This window comes from Lontra canadensis, unplaced genomic scaffold (genome assembly GCF_010015895.1).
Source record: "Lontra canadensis isolate GAN:19392208 unplaced genomic scaffold, GSC_riverotter_1.0 scaffold46, whole genome shotgun sequence".
Classification (NCBI taxonomy): domain Eukaryota; kingdom Metazoa; phylum Chordata; class Mammalia; order Carnivora; family Mustelidae; genus Lontra; species Lontra canadensis.
This window is the reverse complement of record NW_022631040.1, coordinates 5,466,810-5,485,326: the sequence shown is the minus strand read 5'-3', so window position 1 is coordinate 5,485,326 and position 18,517 is coordinate 5,466,810. Positions and strand designations below refer to the sequence as shown.

Below are 18,517 nucleotides of genomic sequence, written 5' to 3'. Positions count from 1 at the left end.
CCCTGAGAGCAAATATATATTATGGACTACAGAAAAAATTAAAGGAAAAGATATTGTAAATCATTATACACTTATATTAATAGTTTTACAGTTCATTCTTCATTGTTTCTGTTTTAATTTGAAAGAAATATGATATAATAAGAGAAAGGAAAATGTGCGTTTTGGAGTCAGGGGTATGTGAAGGTAAATCTTGACAGCTCATAGTCCTCTAACTTGATTGCTCTGGGGCTTTCATAAAGTTACACTTGCCCTTAGCATTTCCATCTCTATGACAGAACCAATATCCTACTCTCATCTGTTTGAAAAGACTAAGCATATAATGCCTCCATAGAACCTGGCAGAACACATACAATATGTACAATAAATGTTGCTCCCCTCTCTTTCTTTTTTTTTTTTTTTAATTAGGGCCCAACAGTAAATGAGGAGGCTTTAAATTTTTACAAGTTAGCATTTTACAAGTCCAAACTTTTTTCTAGTGGATCTTGTAACCAAGATACATGTGCTGATTAAAGGTAGCAGTTGTTTATTCTTTCCAATAACCTGATAAAGAGAAACCACTCATAAGTCGCTCATAGTTCTTCTCTATAGTTGAACATTAATCCATGCATGCAAAAGTTTTCCCTATACTGAAGCATGTGAGGCAGTTTAAATCACCCAAATTATTCTTATGAATACCTTGTTTTAAACCCTTATTTACAATAAACTAAACAACTATGCGATGTAAGCTGGGTAGTTTGTGCTAAATTTCAAGTGTTATAAATCATGTATTGTTAAACACCTAAAATATTCTGACAAGGCTACTCAATCTACATTGGAAATAAGACAATTTCTTTCCTCTAAGAGATCTGTTTTTTTTAATTATATATAACTACCATGTTTTTGTGATTTTTATGGTCTTCATATCCTTTGAAACTCTTAGAGTCAGTTTTGAGAAAAAAGAATGCAAAAAAAAAAAAAAAGAAGAAGAAGAATGCAGTCTTTTTTTTTTTTTTAAAGATTTTATTTATTTGTTAGAGAGAGAGACAGAGCACATGGGAGCACAGGCAGACAGAGTGTCAGGCAGAGGCAGAGGGAGAAGCAGGCTCCCCGCTGAGCAAGGAGCCTGATGTGGGACTCGATTCTAGGACCTTGGGACCATGACCCGAGCTGAAGGCAGCCGCCTAACCAACTGAGCCACCCAGGCGTCCCGAAGAATGCAGTCTTAACCTTAATTGTAACTCTTTCTCAAATATTCAATTATAAAAGTTCATCAGAATTCTAGTAAATAACACAAAATATTCAAATTTAAAAATTGAGATATTATTCAATCAACTAAAAATTTGTGTTCAAATGTCACTTTTATTCCTATTTTTTAAACCAGCTGTAGCTCATAAGCATGACGTGAGTACCAAAGGACATCCACACATTTTGTAAAAACTAAATGTGATTCTGAAAACGATTCAACATTCTGAGTTTGTTAGAAAGTAAAAAGGATTAATGACTGTGGATACAAAAAGATGTGATTATTTCACACAGAAATCATGCAGCTGTGCCTTTTACAACTAAAACACTGCGGTAGCTTATGGACATTAAAAGCACATATTGAAGGATGCTTCCAGAGAGAATGCAAAACAGAAGACAATAAAACAACAACAAAAAACCAATCATGACTTTAATGTTATCCTATGATCAGTTCATAAGAAACGATTAGGTATATTTGATATGCTAAGGTATATCAAATTAGGTAAATTTGATATGATTACTAGGACCTCCTCCTAGTAATATATTTTTCTGTCCCAATTTTCAAATCATCTATGTTATGCCCATGAGGAAGATAAATTTAAAAGAAATTTTGTTCTATCATATTTTCCTTGGATTTTCTCAATTTGGATTCTCATATACATAGTTATTGAGGAAAAAGGTAATGCTCTCAAAAAGTTAGAACAAGTCAAAAAAACCATGGATAATAGAATGAGTAAACAAATCCTATGGATAAATCAATAATGATGATGTGGTAGATTGCATTAATTTTTGCAATTACTTTCGGCACAATTGTGGGTGCAAATATGCATCCATGGATTAATGGTCCATTGTAGAGAACTATAAACAGTTCATGAGTGATTTCCTTTAACTTGGTAAGGGAAAGGATAACACTTGGGTGAGTGGAATACATGAAAGTATGCCACGATCTAGTACACGTTTTGAAAAATGCTGCAAAGTTACACAAATTCTTTGACTTTTTCCCTCTACCAGAAGGACAGCATGTTCCAAAGTGAAACTTCCTCAACTTAATTCTTGGAACGAAGAGACACCCAGAGTGGAACACAGAAGATCCACCATCAAAGCATATCAGTTGTTTTGTTTTGTTTTGTTATTTCTTTACTGTGATGAAAATAGCACTTACAGGTTGGCTCTGCCCTTGGGTTAGTCTGCCAACCTAGACTATATACCATTCCACCCAGACAAAAACAAAGCAAAATAAAACAAACAAAACAAAACAACTGTACATTTCTGATAGATATCTTCCTGGTCATTCAATTTCCTTACACTGGAAGATCTTATTTTGAATGTCCATTTGCTTTTGTATGTTTTACTTATAAAGACTGCTCTTTGTGTAGAAATATTTCTCATAGGAATAACCAATGCAAACATAGCTTAAATGTAATTGTAGGTCTTACTTTTGATGTATTATTTCAACCCAAAAATGTCATCCTATTTTTTGGTAATAAAAGATTACATTATTCCTTGTGGTAAAGTCTTATAATATTTTGGGTATAGCTGCTCTTTTGAAAATACATTTCAGTTTTTACAGTGTACCTTTCTCTCACTAGTGATGATTGTCCTTTCTTAACATTAAAAGGTAAATATCCCAATGATATCTATCTTTCCACTAATACAGTGTTGTAGAAAGAACAGTGTTTTAGAAACAAACAGACATTAAAAAAAAAAAAAATCTAGCTGAGAAAACTAGGCTTCTGACAAGAAGCAGAGCCAAACAAATATCTAACGGCAGTAAAAACAGATATGTTGGCTTAACACCAATTGGCATTTGCAAGATATTATGGGAAGAAAATAACTAGTCTTAGAGAGCTTCGACAAAAAAAAATATTATGTTTTGCAAAACACTCCAAATGAAAGCATCTGACTTTTGGATTATTAGCAATTATCCACCCAAAAAGTCAGAAAAATTTTTAAACAAAATTGCTCAGTTACCATAGTGTTCTCGATAGAACAATGACATGAAAAAAGAGGAACTGGAAATAAATAGTTCCCATATCAGATGAAACTGAATCTACCTGGAGTGAAACACAATTAAATTACTTCTCTTTTGGAGTTGTTTACAGTGTTATAATGAACATTTTTGTTATGTATGTTATAGACTCCTGCTATTATTTTGGTAAAATTAATTTTCAGATTAATTAAGATTAATTTGAATTTAAGATTAATTTTCTAAATTTATTTAGATACTCTAAACAGGACTGTTCAAACTTAATGTGCATATAAATCACCCAGAGATCTGGTTAACATGTAGATTCTGATTCATTAATCTGAGATGGAATCTGAGATTCTGCAGGTCTAACAAGCTCTAAGGTAATGCTGATGGTATTGAACCATGAATTACACTTGAGTAATGAGGCTCTAAACCATAGTAAAAGCAGTAAAACTTATTATCAATTTAAATATCTGTATATGCCAGTCACCTGCATGTTGGATCTTTGTACTGTTACAGGTAACTCAGTATCTCTTTGTCAAACAATGGACAGATGATACATCTACCTTATCAAAGTGCTATAAGGAAGAAAAAGAAAACATATAACCAAATTTATAAAATATGAAAACTTAACATTTATCTTTTGATTTAGTTGCCAGAAATGTCATTATTAAGATCTATTGACATAGCAATTTTAATCCCAATTTCTTTTGTGTTATATTCATGACTAGTTACATAAATGGTTTAAAATCACTTTAGTAGATAACTGCCTTATAAACAATAAATATTTAATTAACAATATTATTTTAACTTCCATTTTTTGAAAATTTTCTGTACCAAAAAAAAATGAGAAATAAAAATAGAGGGAAAAAGAGAGATGAGAGACAGATTGAAACAAGACAGAAAGAGACAGAGACAGAGAACAATGGATATAACTAATCTCATGTAGTATATCTTTATTTTTAAAAACCAGTATAGCAATATTTTTCCCCTCTTCAACATGATTGTTTTTATGATTGCCTGGAATGAAGCTTCAGAAAATATTTCTTTTTCTTACTTTTAGTTCCTTTTCTTAAAACAGAATATGCATTTTAATAGAGGAAATAGTTCCGTCCATTTTTAGTGAGAATTTCTATTTGCATACGTTTTAGCAGATTTGCTTTTTTAATTATGTTACAGTTAAAATAGAATAAAAGGAATTTGTATTTCCTAAGAAGAGAGCAAATGAAAATGAGAAACACAACCACTGATCAATTTTGAAAGAAGGTGGTATATGATATAGAATTAAAACTATCTGTGGACACCTTATACAGAATGTAATTTATATAGATAAAAGTGAGAATTGACTATTTCTGAAATTAAATAAGGATATTTGGAATCTTACACTCCTAGGGATGCAAGACAATTTTTAAAAATCGAATTGCTGTCGTATCTCTACTGTATCTTATTGCCTGACTTCTGGCTTCTGTCCTTGAAAGAGATACACACACAAACAGTATATGGTAAAACTTGCAAGCTATTAGGGGGCGGCTGGGTGGCTCAGAGGGTTAAAGCCTCTGCCTTCGGCTCAGGTCATGATCCCAGGGTCCTGGGATCGAGCCCCACATTGGGCTCTCTCCTCTGTGGGGAGCCTGCTTCCCTTCCTCTCTCTCTCTGCCTGCCTTCCTGCCTACTTGTGATCTCTCTCTCTCTGTCAAATAAATAAATAAAATCTTAAAAAAAAAAACCTTGCAAGCTATTAAACTACTTTGCAGCCATAGTGACTTATACACTAAGTAGTGATTGAGGTAGTATTCATTACTTTAAATAACTATGCTAGTAAGTTAATGCTACTACTCAGGACATCAATCATCTATTTTTCCATTCTCATAATGTTGAAAATATTTTCTTTATATAAACAAAATTAAATATCTGGTGATATGCTTAAGTTGAACAATGTGGTATCAATACATTCTCATAAGCACTTTCAGAAAAAAAAATTAAAGACACATATTTAAAAATAACTATTTCTACTAAAAGTTAAATTATGACTTTTAAAACTCTGTGCATTCAAATACCACTGGTCAGGGTGCCTGAGTGGCTCAGTTGGTTAAGCCTCTGCCTTCAGCTCAGGTCATGATCCCAGAGTCTTGGGATGGAGCCCCACATCGGGCTCTCTGCTCCGCGGGGAGCTTGCTTCCTCTTCTCTCTCTGCCTGCCTCTCTGCCTACTTGAGATCTCTGTCAAATAAATAAATAAAAACTAAACAAAAAAACAAAAAACAAAAACAAACCTCTGGTCAAACAGGACTTGTTTAATGTTGCTGAGAGTGAAAAAAGTTGCTGAGAGTGAAAAAAGTTGCAAAAGAACAAATCTTAAATCTTAATATATGATCCATTTGTCCCTAGAATGAATTTTGGTTTGATTTTTTAAAATACCTCTACTGGCGCACCTTGGTGCCTCAGTTGATTAATTGTCTGCTTTCAGCTCGGGTCATGATTCCAGGGTCATGGGATCCAGCCCCACACCCAGCTCCCTACTCAGCAGGGAGTCTGCTTCTCCCACTCCCCTCTCACTCTGTTGCTCCCCTTGTTTGTGCTCTCTCTTTCTCTGCCAAATGAATAAATAAATCTTAAAAAAATAAATAAAATTAAATATCTCTATCAAGTAAAGAGTACTTTTTCCTGCACTCCTCTCCTTGGGAAGGTATTTTGTCCTTGCATTCTTGACTGCCCACAGAAGTGCTGTGAGTTAACAGAAAGGCTGGTGTGGGAAAGGGACTGATATGAGTAACCCTGCGTCTTCCTCTTCTTCAAGATGTGCCTGTCAAGAAAGAACACAAGTTTTGGTTTGTTCTTCACTGTGTGGGGCTTTAGAGAGCCTAGGTTGATATGGGAGCCTCACAAACACTCCTGTGACTGTGGGTGGCTCGGGGCTATAATCGCGACTGCCTGGACAAGTCTGTGTAATACTGGAGGTGAGGGTCCTATTTTAAATTATTGTAAATATTTTATTACAACATTTTATAACATTATAAGTGAATTTTTGGGCTGCATCTTCCTTAGTCTTTTTGTCTTTTTAAATTGCTCCAGAACCTAAGTTTGGTGCTTAATAGTAGGTACCCTCCCTCTCATCTTAGAACTCAACAGTGTTAAGCTCTTTTTATTTTTTTCCTATTCACTCATTTGTTGTTGTTGTTCTATATTCACTACACAGACACACTTTTATTTCAGTAGTTGTCATATATTATACTATAATGAAATATATTATAAAAACAGTCATGAAATATATTCTATAGCTAGAAATCAATATATCCCAGTAGTGCAATCTTTTCCAAGATTGATTCTTCATATTGACTAGCTTATTTTAGGTATTTAAATGGTGATGGAGTTTAGATATCATTATCCAAATAGAAGCAAGCTGAATTACTATATTGATAAATAGTCTGAAAGCTATAAGATGAAATAAATGTGAAAAATGATATATATTGAAGAAGGTTTTTTATAATTTATTTTTCCCTATAGGGAGATAATTCAATCACTGGCTTTATCTATCATAAAATACCCCATTAAAGGCTTCAAGTATGCTACCCAAAGTTTTATGTCTAAGTCAATAATATGATGTACTAAATAACTCAGGGAAAAAAGACATTTTTCATTTATTTTTCATCACTTTAATACTGAGAGTATTTCACACAACTTATTTTTTCAAATGTTTAAAATGTTTAAATTTAGTTCCTGGTTACTTAGGAAGCAAAAAAATTACTGGCCTTTTGTTTAAAATGTTTGCTTATATACATGATGTCCTCAGTGTGTTAATATTATGGTTATTACTTAGTTGGTTAAGGAGAAAGCAAGAGAGAAAAAGCTCTAATTAAATACCATAAATCTCATTTTTTAAAAAATGGAATGATAAGATTTCATGTTCAACCAGGTAAAACATATAAAGTTAAAATATACCTAGAGCAACAATAAAAAAAAAAAGTTTAGTGTAATCACAACAGCAATATTTTTAAAAATTGCCTGAAATCAACTTGGTGTACATTTTAATTGCAAATAGTTTATATCCTTTAGCTATGTACATAATTTCATGGATTTTAGTTAACTTAGTAACATCACCCAGCAGAGATTCCTGAAAGAAACTATAAATAACATTTAGAGGGGGAAAAAAAAAGAATTCTGATAGAAAATACTAGGAAAACTAAATCCAAGGAGTATCCAGAGGGGAGAGAGCTAGGGAGTTTGGCAATTCCATGTCTTCTCCTCCCCAACCCTACTCCATGATTTGCTTTTAAGAAAATGCTTGAACAAGACTTTTAAATAATTGCAGTAAAACAATTTTGAGAGAACATATTACTGCCATTAAATAATCAACCTGAAGAAATAATTTAATCCCACAAAGGATTTTTAGACCATGTTTATACAAACAAAAACATACACAACAAAAACTAATCTGAAGGTCAAAATGTGGCATCTACAATGCCAAAACAATGAAAATAATCAAAAAGTCACCATGATTTTAGTATAAGGAACAAATATGTCTGTAAAAATCACCTCTACTTTTTATCGCTTCTGCCATTCCTCTGTCACTTGTTTCTTTTCCTATTTGGAGAACGTATTTTATGTTCTGAAATTCTGGATATTACACATCGTTGACATGAATGTAATGAAACCCAGTAAGAGTAGAAGACTACTGAACTTTTTAAAGGAATCTATAGTTATCATTTAATTTTCACTTTTACTTCCTATTTTATTGCATTAATAATCATTGCTACTAACCATACAGACACAGCTTTTAGAGAATCAGTTTTTATGACTACTGAAATATTTTATATTTTTTTATCTGTACTTCTGTAATAATAACAATAACATAAATAATTACATGTATAAATAATGCCACATATTTATCTTCCTGCATTTACATTAATCTTCCTATGACCTTACCACACCCATTTTACTCTCCTACTTTCTCTTAAAAGAAACTAACAGAGAAGTTACTTAACATTTTAAAAATTTCACAATAAAATAAAATAAAATATTTCACAGTTGGTTAAAAAAAGGAGGGGAAGTCAATTTTCAATAACAGGCTGATCTCTTTATCTTATAATTTTAGTATTATCCAATTATGGAAGACAGAGATCATGTGTTTTCTTGGCTGGCCTGTTCTGTCTGCCTGAATTATTTACATTTTCTAGCTTTAATTCCTTGAAGTTATATGTCAGACTTGTATTTACTCACTGTGTCCAGAAATCTCCTTTCCCAACCTCTCCATGCCTTGCTCACCTGCTCTTGCTTGCCTCCTCATTCTCTCCAATTTTGTATCTTTGTTTGTTTAATTGAGTATTTTGGCTCCTTGGATTTGGTTTTCATTCAGTCTTCTGGAATTAGATCTCAGTTATCCTCTATGCATATCAAACTTTTGACATCTATTTAGTGAACTTGAACATCTCAGTCTCTAAACAAAGCGTAGTTTCATTTATTCATTTTAACAAATATTTAATGAGAACCTATTGTATGCGAGGCACTTAAAACCATGGTGGTAAACAGGTGACAAGTACAGGTAAGGTCCCAGTTTTCAAGAAAATATGCAGGAATGGCAGATAATAAGCCAGGAAACTAGTAATTTAAAAATTTCACATAAAAATAAAGATTATAAAGAATACAAAGAAGATCAAGATATAATAGAGACTGCTGGTGGACCCCTGGTCATGTTCTTGGTACTATGCACAGGGAAACCCTCTATAGCAAGTAACATTTGAGCAGAAAAATTGTCCCAAAACATTTGAAAGTCACTGTGGTTGAAAAATAGAGCATGACAAGCAGAGAGAAAAGTTGAGGTCTGTGGTGAAAGCCAGTATAAGACATTCATGTAGTGCATTATAAACCATAACAAGATATTTGGATTTTATTTTAAGTGGTTAATTATATGTTTTAGTTGACACAGGGAATGATTTGACCTTATCCAAGTTTTAAAAAGATCTGTGTGGAGTAGGGACCTGAGGCATATTCTGGGGAGAAATGTGGTGGTGACTTGGTCTAGGATTGTCCGGGTAGAAGTCAGAAAATTTTGACATGGGATATATTTTGGGAGGAAAAAAGTATTGGCATGACTTACTGACAGACTGGACTGACAGCTAAAGGAAAGAAAAGACTCATCTTCTAAGGTAGGAAAAATGAAGAACTGGTGGCCTTTCATATTACCGCACCACTGGTGTGAATCAATCTGTCTGTATTCAGCACACTTACTGAGCAGCAGACAAGGAAGCAGGGAATCACTGTTTTTATACCAGTGGTATTCAGTGCTCTTCATTATAGTGAAGAGTAACATCCATTTCTAATAAAACGGTTGTACAAAATGGTTGGATATTCCTTAAAGTCATACACAAAACTAAATACATGGAATTCTGGGATATTTTTAAGTTTTAGGAAAATCACATTTTCCCTACTACATTACCTCCCCAAATATCATCTAAGTGCTGAATTATATATCACCATGATAAAACACATATTTAATGATATTAAAACCACAGATTTCTTATTTCTTCCAAATTTATAAATTGAAGAAGTGACATCATTAATCATTACTTTTACATTATGCATCATAATTGATATTTATGGATCATCCTCTCTATATCATAAGCAACCACAATCAGAAATAGTGCTAAAAAATGTAATTTTAGATCTTTAATGTTTGCTTCAGGAAACTTTTTCCTATTCTCTGTAACCAGGAGTGATGACTTCCAGCCGTGACTTGACTGTTAATTATTCATTTTTTAAGCAAAATTTGGCCCGTCACCTGGCATTATAGAGTGTAATAGTTAATGACTGTATTTAATGCATACTATTGTACTGCAAATTGACTTCAGGCAGGAACTAAGTAATAACCATCTACCTTACCATTGTGAATACCATAGAAGGCATTTAGGAATAACTCGATGGATAGATTGAATAAATGAATGAATTCTAGAAGTATTCAAACTGAAGCTTCTTTTCCTGACTTTGACAGTTTTAGCCACAAACACATATGGGCACAAATATTTTCAAAGAGTCATACCTCCCAAAGTAGCAGATAGCAAGAAATGTGTCCCATATTTCTTGATAAGGTTTTCTGTGATTTGCTGAAGGGTAGGTCGGCGTCCCAGAAGTCTTATGTTGCGGAAGAATTCAGGAGCAAGAGGCAGAGGGGAGCCCAGGAAATTTCTTCTCTCAACTGCAAGGTTATTTACTTTCCAGCGGCCAAACTCCCTGAAAAGCAAATTCATTTTTACTCGTAAATACATAATCTATCTAAATGTTTTCCTTTGAAAAGTTCACTTGGTAGTTTCGCTAGGTTCACTACATTACAATGAGTCTGGCCTGTAATAATATGTCATGGGCTATGAGTAGGAGAAGCAACATTTATAATTTACGTAACTGGAGTGAATATTCTGAAACCAAATCATATAAAGGAAAAAATAAGCCACTTAAACAGCTTCCACTGATTTTTTTCCCCAAGAAAATATATACTCATAAACATGATTTTGTTATGCATAGGACATGAATGCAGAGCTATTTAAAAAATCACCAAGGTAATATTTTATTATTTTGTAAGGGAACTTGTAAAAAAGAGAATGAATTTATTTTCATAATTCTGATTATTGTTTTCTCTATTCATTTTAGAGGGGGACCTTGTAAAACTTCAAGAATATTATAAAGGTACTGGAGAATTTAAAAAACATGATCTCAAAAGAAACATTTTTTACAGTAATTATTGTTTACAACATATTTTGAAACCTAAATTCAACTTGATTAGCCATTTCTCAGGATGCAAAATGAATTTTCAGGTAGGTTTGGTCAAATTGAAATGGAAGATAGAGTTTTAAATTATTATACACTAAAACATAGATTTATACATTTGTATGGAGTTAAAATCAACCTAATGATATTTTAGCCAAGAACTATGGTGAACTGGATTTCCTGATTAACTGTATTTTTTCTGATGAGTGGTCTGATAAAAATCTTAAGTACCTTCCATTGGGAAGAATTCCATCTACCAGGCTAAATACTCCCAGGTATTTTATTTAGCTTATCTACAAGTAAAATTTTACTTATCTACTTATCTACTTATTTACTTATCTAGCAAGTAAAATTTTGAATAAATATTGTATAAATATGTGCCATATTGATGTATATTTTTCCTCCAAAAAATGCCTGCAGTGCACCAACGAACAGTGAATGATAAGAAGATAAGTCAGTGAACCAGACCAATACTGTCCCTGTCCAAATGGAGTTCACATTCTAGAGAAAGTTTTAAAAATAAATAAAAAACAGACGTTAACTTAAATTTTAAACAAATGTCACAGTGTTGTTAAGTGCAGAGATCTACCACAGACAGCCTACTGTGATAAGCCACAGAGCTGTGGGCAGTGGGGCCCTGTTTTACTTTCAGTGACCAGAAACGGCAACACTAGAGAGGTGGCATTTAATACTTAGGCAGTCTCTGAAGGGAGGGGAAAAAAATAAAAAGTTGCCAAAGGAAGTGAAGCAGGGAAAAGATTTATACAGAATAAAGAAGAACAGTAAATACTTGAAGGACAAAGAGCCATATCCCTGACAGAGCCTCTAACTAGGAATATTTTGCTCACGAGACACATTCGGCAGCCCAACAATCCACTCTGTCTTTTGGAAATTAATTATAAGATAAGGTTCACTCAGGGATCTATGGAAGACTTCAGCCTGAGAATAAGTGAACTTAGTGTTTCTTTCATTGAGAAACTCTTGCCATCTCCTCCATAAATCAGCTGATCTAAACAGTTTTCTCTACCTATGGTTCTCCAACTTCAGCACCTTTTAGAGTTGCCTGGAAACTCCACCCCAGAGTTTTCTGATTCATTAGGTCTGAAATGAGATCTGGAGGTTGCATTTTTAACAAGCAACGCTAATGCTGCTATTTGGAAAAAAATACTAATTAGAAAATTTAATATATTGCCTTTAAAATTTTCTTAAAGGACTCTATTTTCAGTAAATGTAGGGTTCTTAAAGATACTATTCTAGATTTATTAATTGATGTTTCCTCAGAAGACAGTATGGATGTCCTTTATCTTTCAAAATCTAGGTTGATATTAATTTTTTATGTCTTTTCTTTTTATAAAAAAGTTACCTGTATTGGTTATACATGTATAATATATAACACAATTTATATATGTCATATATTCTAAATAATGTATATTATATAGTACATGACATATAACATATTTATATATAGCTATGTAGAATGTCATATATATTTATATATAAATATTTTACATACATTTTATATTATACATAAATATATATTAGAACATTCTAATTCTAAATTCCAATATTTATTAGAAAATATATTGTATATGTAAAATATATAATATAATCACATAGAATATATGTATATTATAGTTTATTATATATTACATACAATGTATTATAATTACATATGTTTATATGCATATACTTATAATTGCATATGTAATATATTATTATAATTGCATATTACATTATGTGTAACATATATTACATATAATAATATAGCTATATAAGTATATACTTATATATAAGTACAATATACTTTTTATTTATATCATATATGTAAGTATATATTCAAAATTGTGAGGAAGAATCTTTAGATAAAACATTTAAGTTGTAATATTTTGTGATATATCTCAAGGTATATAATCATGTAATGCTTGTAAAAAGTTATTTATTAAACCGTGATTGAAATAATAGTTGCTCAATTCCAAACTTTAAAAGCTTACCCACAAAAATGTACTTCTTTAATTTGATGAAAAAATTTATAATTTTGTCAAGGAGTGACATAAGTTTAATTCAAAATTGTGGTGTTATTTTTTTCCGTGATTTAAAGTATTAAATATACAAACTCACATGCATGTATTCGTAGACTAACATATAGACTAATAAATGAATTAATTGGACTTTAAATAATCAAGAAGATTGATCGAATTATGATATTGTAGACACCATATAAACCCTTTTGAAATTACAGAATATTTCATGTTAGATGACTGTGAGTAAATACACATTTGAAGTGTGCAATTCTAGTCTTTCTTATCTTTCTTAACAATTATTTAATATACAAATAAAAACCCATGATCTATTCTGACCTTACTACTTTCTTTATTTGTTCTCTTAAATTTGACAAAAAAACAGATATAATATGAAAGAACTATAGCATATTTGTGTCATTTTCTGAAATCAGTTTTTAACACTAATTTATAAGAAAATATATTACTTGTTCCCTTTTATTGCCATTACCAGAATTCTGCTAGCCTTGTAGATGAATGTATGAAAAAACTTTATCTCAAAGGCTCAGAGATTATATTAAGACAGATAAAATGCAAATGAATAAATTTCAATTCAACTACTTTAAAATATTTTTATGTATAAAAATTTAACTGTGCAGTAGTTTATTTAGCATAATCCCTCTACCCAATTTATCACTATCCTTTAATGTAAGTATAGTAATCTAACTTACTTTGAATATGTTTTCTCTTCTCCTAGATTCACATACCATGGAAAGCTATGCAGACCCTAAGACTGTGGATAAGCATTCCAGGAAGCTGTCAGGTGCTGAGGTATTATGTCATTCTGTAAACCCTGATGGAGTTTATAAAATCAGTTCACCTTCCAACGTTTCAGCTGGACAAAACACTTTACCATTCCATCTCATTATCCTCTCTGTCACACAACAGCCAAAAGTAAAGGACAACTCTTGGGAAGTATGATTAAACTCAGACTAATACTAAGGCAAATTAGCCAAATGACTAACTAACCAATTTAATTAATTAATTACTTTTAAAAAATCCATTAGTGTTAGTAATTATAGCAAATTATTTTTTTTTCTTTCTTTCTTTCTTTTTTTTTTTTTTTAAGATTTCATTTATTTATTTGACAGACAGAGATTACAAGTAGGCAGAGAGGCAGGCAGAGAGAGAGGAGGAAGCAGTCCCCCTGCTGAGCAGAGAGCCCAATGCGGGGGCTCCATCCCAGGACCCTTGGATCATGACCCTAGTGGAAGGCAGAGGCTTTAACCCATTGAGTCACCCAGGCGCTCCAAATTATTTTCTTATCTTGAAAGCTCTAGCTAAAATTCTTCTCCAAGTGTTGCCTGGGTGGCTCCATCAGTAGAGCCTCTGCCTTGGGCTCCGGTCATGATCCAGATCTCAGGGCCTGGCATCAGCCCACATCAGGCTCCTTGCTCAGCGGGAGCCTGCTTCTCCCCCTCCCTGCTTCTCCTTTGCCCTATCCCCTGTTCATGCTCTCCCTTGCTATCTTTCTCTCTCAAATAAATAGATAAAATCTTCAAAAATAAATAAATAAAATTCTTCTCCTAGTTTTTCTTTTATATTTTGTATAAAAAATAAAGTAATATGCTATGCTTTCATGTGTACTTTTGTGTGGGTGTGTAAAATCATAAATGTTGATCTGAGATCTCTCATTTCCACTCTCCACATTATTAGTTTGTATTGTAATGATACACAATCACTGCTATAATCGCTACATATTTTTGGTGAAAACCCAGACAGATAGCACTGAAATAATCCTGAGAAGTGGCAGCAAGGATCACTTTAAGTAAAGGAAGTCATACCTGAACAATTAAGTACCACACTGTGAGCAGTGAACATTAGGTATACATACAAATACTCAGGGTCCCTTCACCCAGGGCACAGGAAAAGACTGTAGTTACTGGTGTCTTTCAAATCAGTGTGGACGTGTGGCTTACTTTGACTAATGAAGTATGCACCTGGCTGGTCCATCAGCCTGGGATCCTAATAAACAACGATGATTCAAATCCCCATCTCCCAACCCCACTCCTGCAGCTTACAGGGGTGAACAAGCTCATGAACTACAAAGAAATTTTGTCATGCAAAGCTATCAAGATTATGGGGTTATTAGTTGGTTTATTTGCTTGCTTTCTAGTAATATAATCTAGTACATCATAAGCAACATACAGTATTTTGATTTTGGGGTAACTTGAGAAGGGAATAAAGAACTAATGGTTGTATATAAATTGGAAAATTATGGATGCAGATTTTTTTTTTCCTTCCTGAAGAAAGATAAAATTCACCTCAGTTGCGACTAGACCATGCATTCATTGAATCTTGGAAAATTTAAAAGCAATGGAATGCTGAATTGAAAACATGCTGTCGGGTGTGATTATCATAATGAGAGCATTTTACCTAAGGGATCTAAGGATTCCATCCAGATTCATTATGTTTATATTAAATAAGAACATTGTTGCATCTAACTGAATGCTCCATTCTACCTGAAGCCTTCACAGCACATAAATATCTTCCCATCATAACCTTTGGAGGTCTTTAAATGAAATAGACACAATCATTAGAGTTTAATGTGACTCAGTCCCTTTAGAAGCACTATTTTGTGGAACACTTTCCAAATGGGCTATAAACAGTTCAGCCAGAACAGTACTTTGCAAATGTTTTTGTTGGCTCTAAGAAGCCTCGATTAGTTGATTAAGTTGTATATTTGCCTGCTAAAAATTATGACTTGCAAGCATCTATTATTATGTATGTCTATGTAATGTTTACTTTTCTACAACAATATTTATTATAATTTTATCTGTACCCATTTAATGTAAAAGATTGGAAAACAAGAATGACATCAACAAATTCCATTTAAATAATGATTACATCATTGCCATATTGTCATTGACCTTTCTTATTAGTATTTAAATTCTATGTGAATACAAAAATGCACTCAGTGTATTTAAAATATATTAACTACCATAATTTCTTTCAAATTACACATAAAGATCCAGTTCCTGGAAAATATAGATCCTGCCACTGTTGCTTTTCAATTCAATGCCAAAGGAAAAGCAGGAATAAAAAAATTGACAAAATCAGATGATACAGTTGCTGAAAAGATTTACTGTTAACTACCAATTTACACCAAATAAAGTTGCTTATCTAAGTCTAAAGAGGCTATTATTGTATTATTTTTCACAACACTACATTTGTTGGCTTATAATTTTGATTCACTCAATATTAATTAAATTTGTGTTCACAACAGAATATTAAAGTAAGATATATTACCCAAGCACTAATGTATGACAAACAAATTCTGCCTGAGAATCATAAATTGACTTGCCAATCTTGTGTAGCAATATCCTTCTAATTGCATCTATAAAGTCATACTGATCTTAAAAATGCCACTAATAATCAATACTAACTCCCCATAATTCTATTATGTGTAACTGTTATATATATAACTGGTTCTTTGAACGTTCTTTCCTTATAGCTTTCATGTTGCACAGATGATGCTATTTTCCATTTGGCCAGAAAAAGAGAAATGTTCCTAATGGCCTGGATGACTGTAGCTCTGAAGCTAGTGTTTTTAAAGCAGCTGAATGCTAAACAGTTGGCAGAGTAGAGAATCCACTTTCTTTCGCCCTCCTGCCCTTTGAGACAAAACAATAAAAAAAAAAAAAATTAACAGTAGTGAGTTTTTAAATCTTGAGAGGTCTTTTTAGATGAGGCTAGGAATTTAACACAATGAATTTATGCAAATAAAATTCTGGAATAAAAGACCAATGAAAAATATGATTTATGTAAATTATATACATGTAGGATTTTTGAGAAGCACATTTAATGACTATAGTATTTTGAAAGAGCAGCCAACAGGAGCACCTGGGCTGCTCAATGGTTAAAGCATCTGCCTTTAGCTCAGGTCCTGGTCCCAGGGTCCTGGGATGGAGTTCTACACCCAGATCCCTGCTGAGCAGGAAACTTACTTCTTCCTCTCCCACTTCCCCTTCTTGTGCTCCCTCTCTCGCTATTCTCTCTGTCAAATAAATAAATAAAATCTTAAATTAAAAAAAAAAAAAAGCTGCCAACACATCGTTGATTAGAGAAGACAAATTAGAAGGATTGCAACAGAATATTGCCCCCACCCCTATAAAACAGCAAGAATTAATTATAGGTGTAGCTTCTTATCTATATCATTGAATTAAAGAAAATGGAGGTAGAGTTAAAAAGAATTTTTTTAAAGAATTGTTTGTGGCTACTAATATGTATTCCTAACTATTAAAAAAGTGTTAAATTTTCAGGGCCATAAAATGACTGAAAATTAATATTAGCTTATATAGTTTTGTTATTTCTATAATTTAATAGATAGGGTTTTATTCAAATTTTAAAAGAAATGACACAGAATTTAGTTACAATAGTCAATGCCATTATCCCCAAAGGTGACTTATTTAATAGAAACATAAAGTTACCACATGCTGTGCCCACACAGACATATGCATAATATAGTAATTTATTATTTACATCTAAATTAAATCACTCTTTTGAACAGATGTTGGCAAAAGTATTGATGTAAAAAATATAGATACATGCTGTCAATGAAGGACTTTCTAAGTTGAAGAGAAGGAATTAAGTAACAAACAAAAGTTTTTCTTTCTAAATTTTGGTACAGTAATTTAACATCTGTTATAATTTATCACAATTCTCCATCAATCACATTAATATAATATAGAGATTTGGTAACTATTAATCAGTGTAGAGAAGCCAAGAGACAGATACAACTGAGCTGAATTAAAATATTCTGATTTTCTCTGACACAAGAAATAAACAAATATGAAAGTCCTTTCTTTACATTTATAATTTAAAAGATATTTATCTTGGTTAATTAGCAAAAATATTAGCATTTCACACATTAATTAAATTTTTTAGGGAGGTAATGTTAGCTTTTCGAGAGAGAATAGATTTAGGAGTCAGAATGCTGAAGTTTTGAATCCCACCCTCACCAACTCAATTCACAAAATTCAAAGTCCTGTAAATTCTGGCATATTCTTAACCTCACTGACATAAAGTCATTTCACTTAGGTACATACATCTAATAGTAGATGTGTAACATTTAACTAAAATGGTACAGGGGACATGGTTTACCTCTTAGCAAATTTTGGCATGTGTATGCTTGTGAAGTCATGAATTTTTGTCCCAAGATGTCAATTCTTTAAATATATATAAACATTGATCAAGATCCTAAGCGTTAGAGGAATTAAGTGGTCAAATTAACAAAATAATTTATAAACAAAGCCACACTCAAAGAATCTACAAGGGCACCTAAGTGGCTCAGTTGGTTAAGTGTCCAACTTGATTTTGGCTCAGGTCTTGATCTCAAGGTGGTGAGATCAAGTCATAACTGTGTCAGGCTCTGTGCTCAGTACAGAGTCTGCTTGAGATGTTCTCTCTCTCCCTCTCTATTTGCCCCTCTCCCTGCTCACATGCTCTTTCTCTCCGCCTCTCTTTCTCAAATAAATAAATAAATAAAATCTTAAAAAAAAAAGAAAGAAAGAAAG

The 18,517-nt window shown here is 32.5% G+C and overlaps 1 protein-coding gene across 3 annotated transcripts in view; it reads right to left on the bottom strand.

The window, feature by feature from the left end:
- BRINP3 (BMP/retinoic acid inducible neural specific 3) overlaps nt 1-18,517 on the bottom strand; it is a 389,711-nt gene that overhangs the window by 188,140 nt on the left and 183,054 nt on the right. For all 3 annotated transcript variants that reach the window (XM_032872908.1, XM_032872910.1, XM_032872909.1), the window contains exon 3: nt 10,223-10,413. In XM_032872908.1, the coding sequence (XP_032728799.1) occupies nt 10,223-10,413 (191 nt within the window). The remainder of the gene's footprint in view (nt 1-10,222; nt 10,414-18,517) is intronic.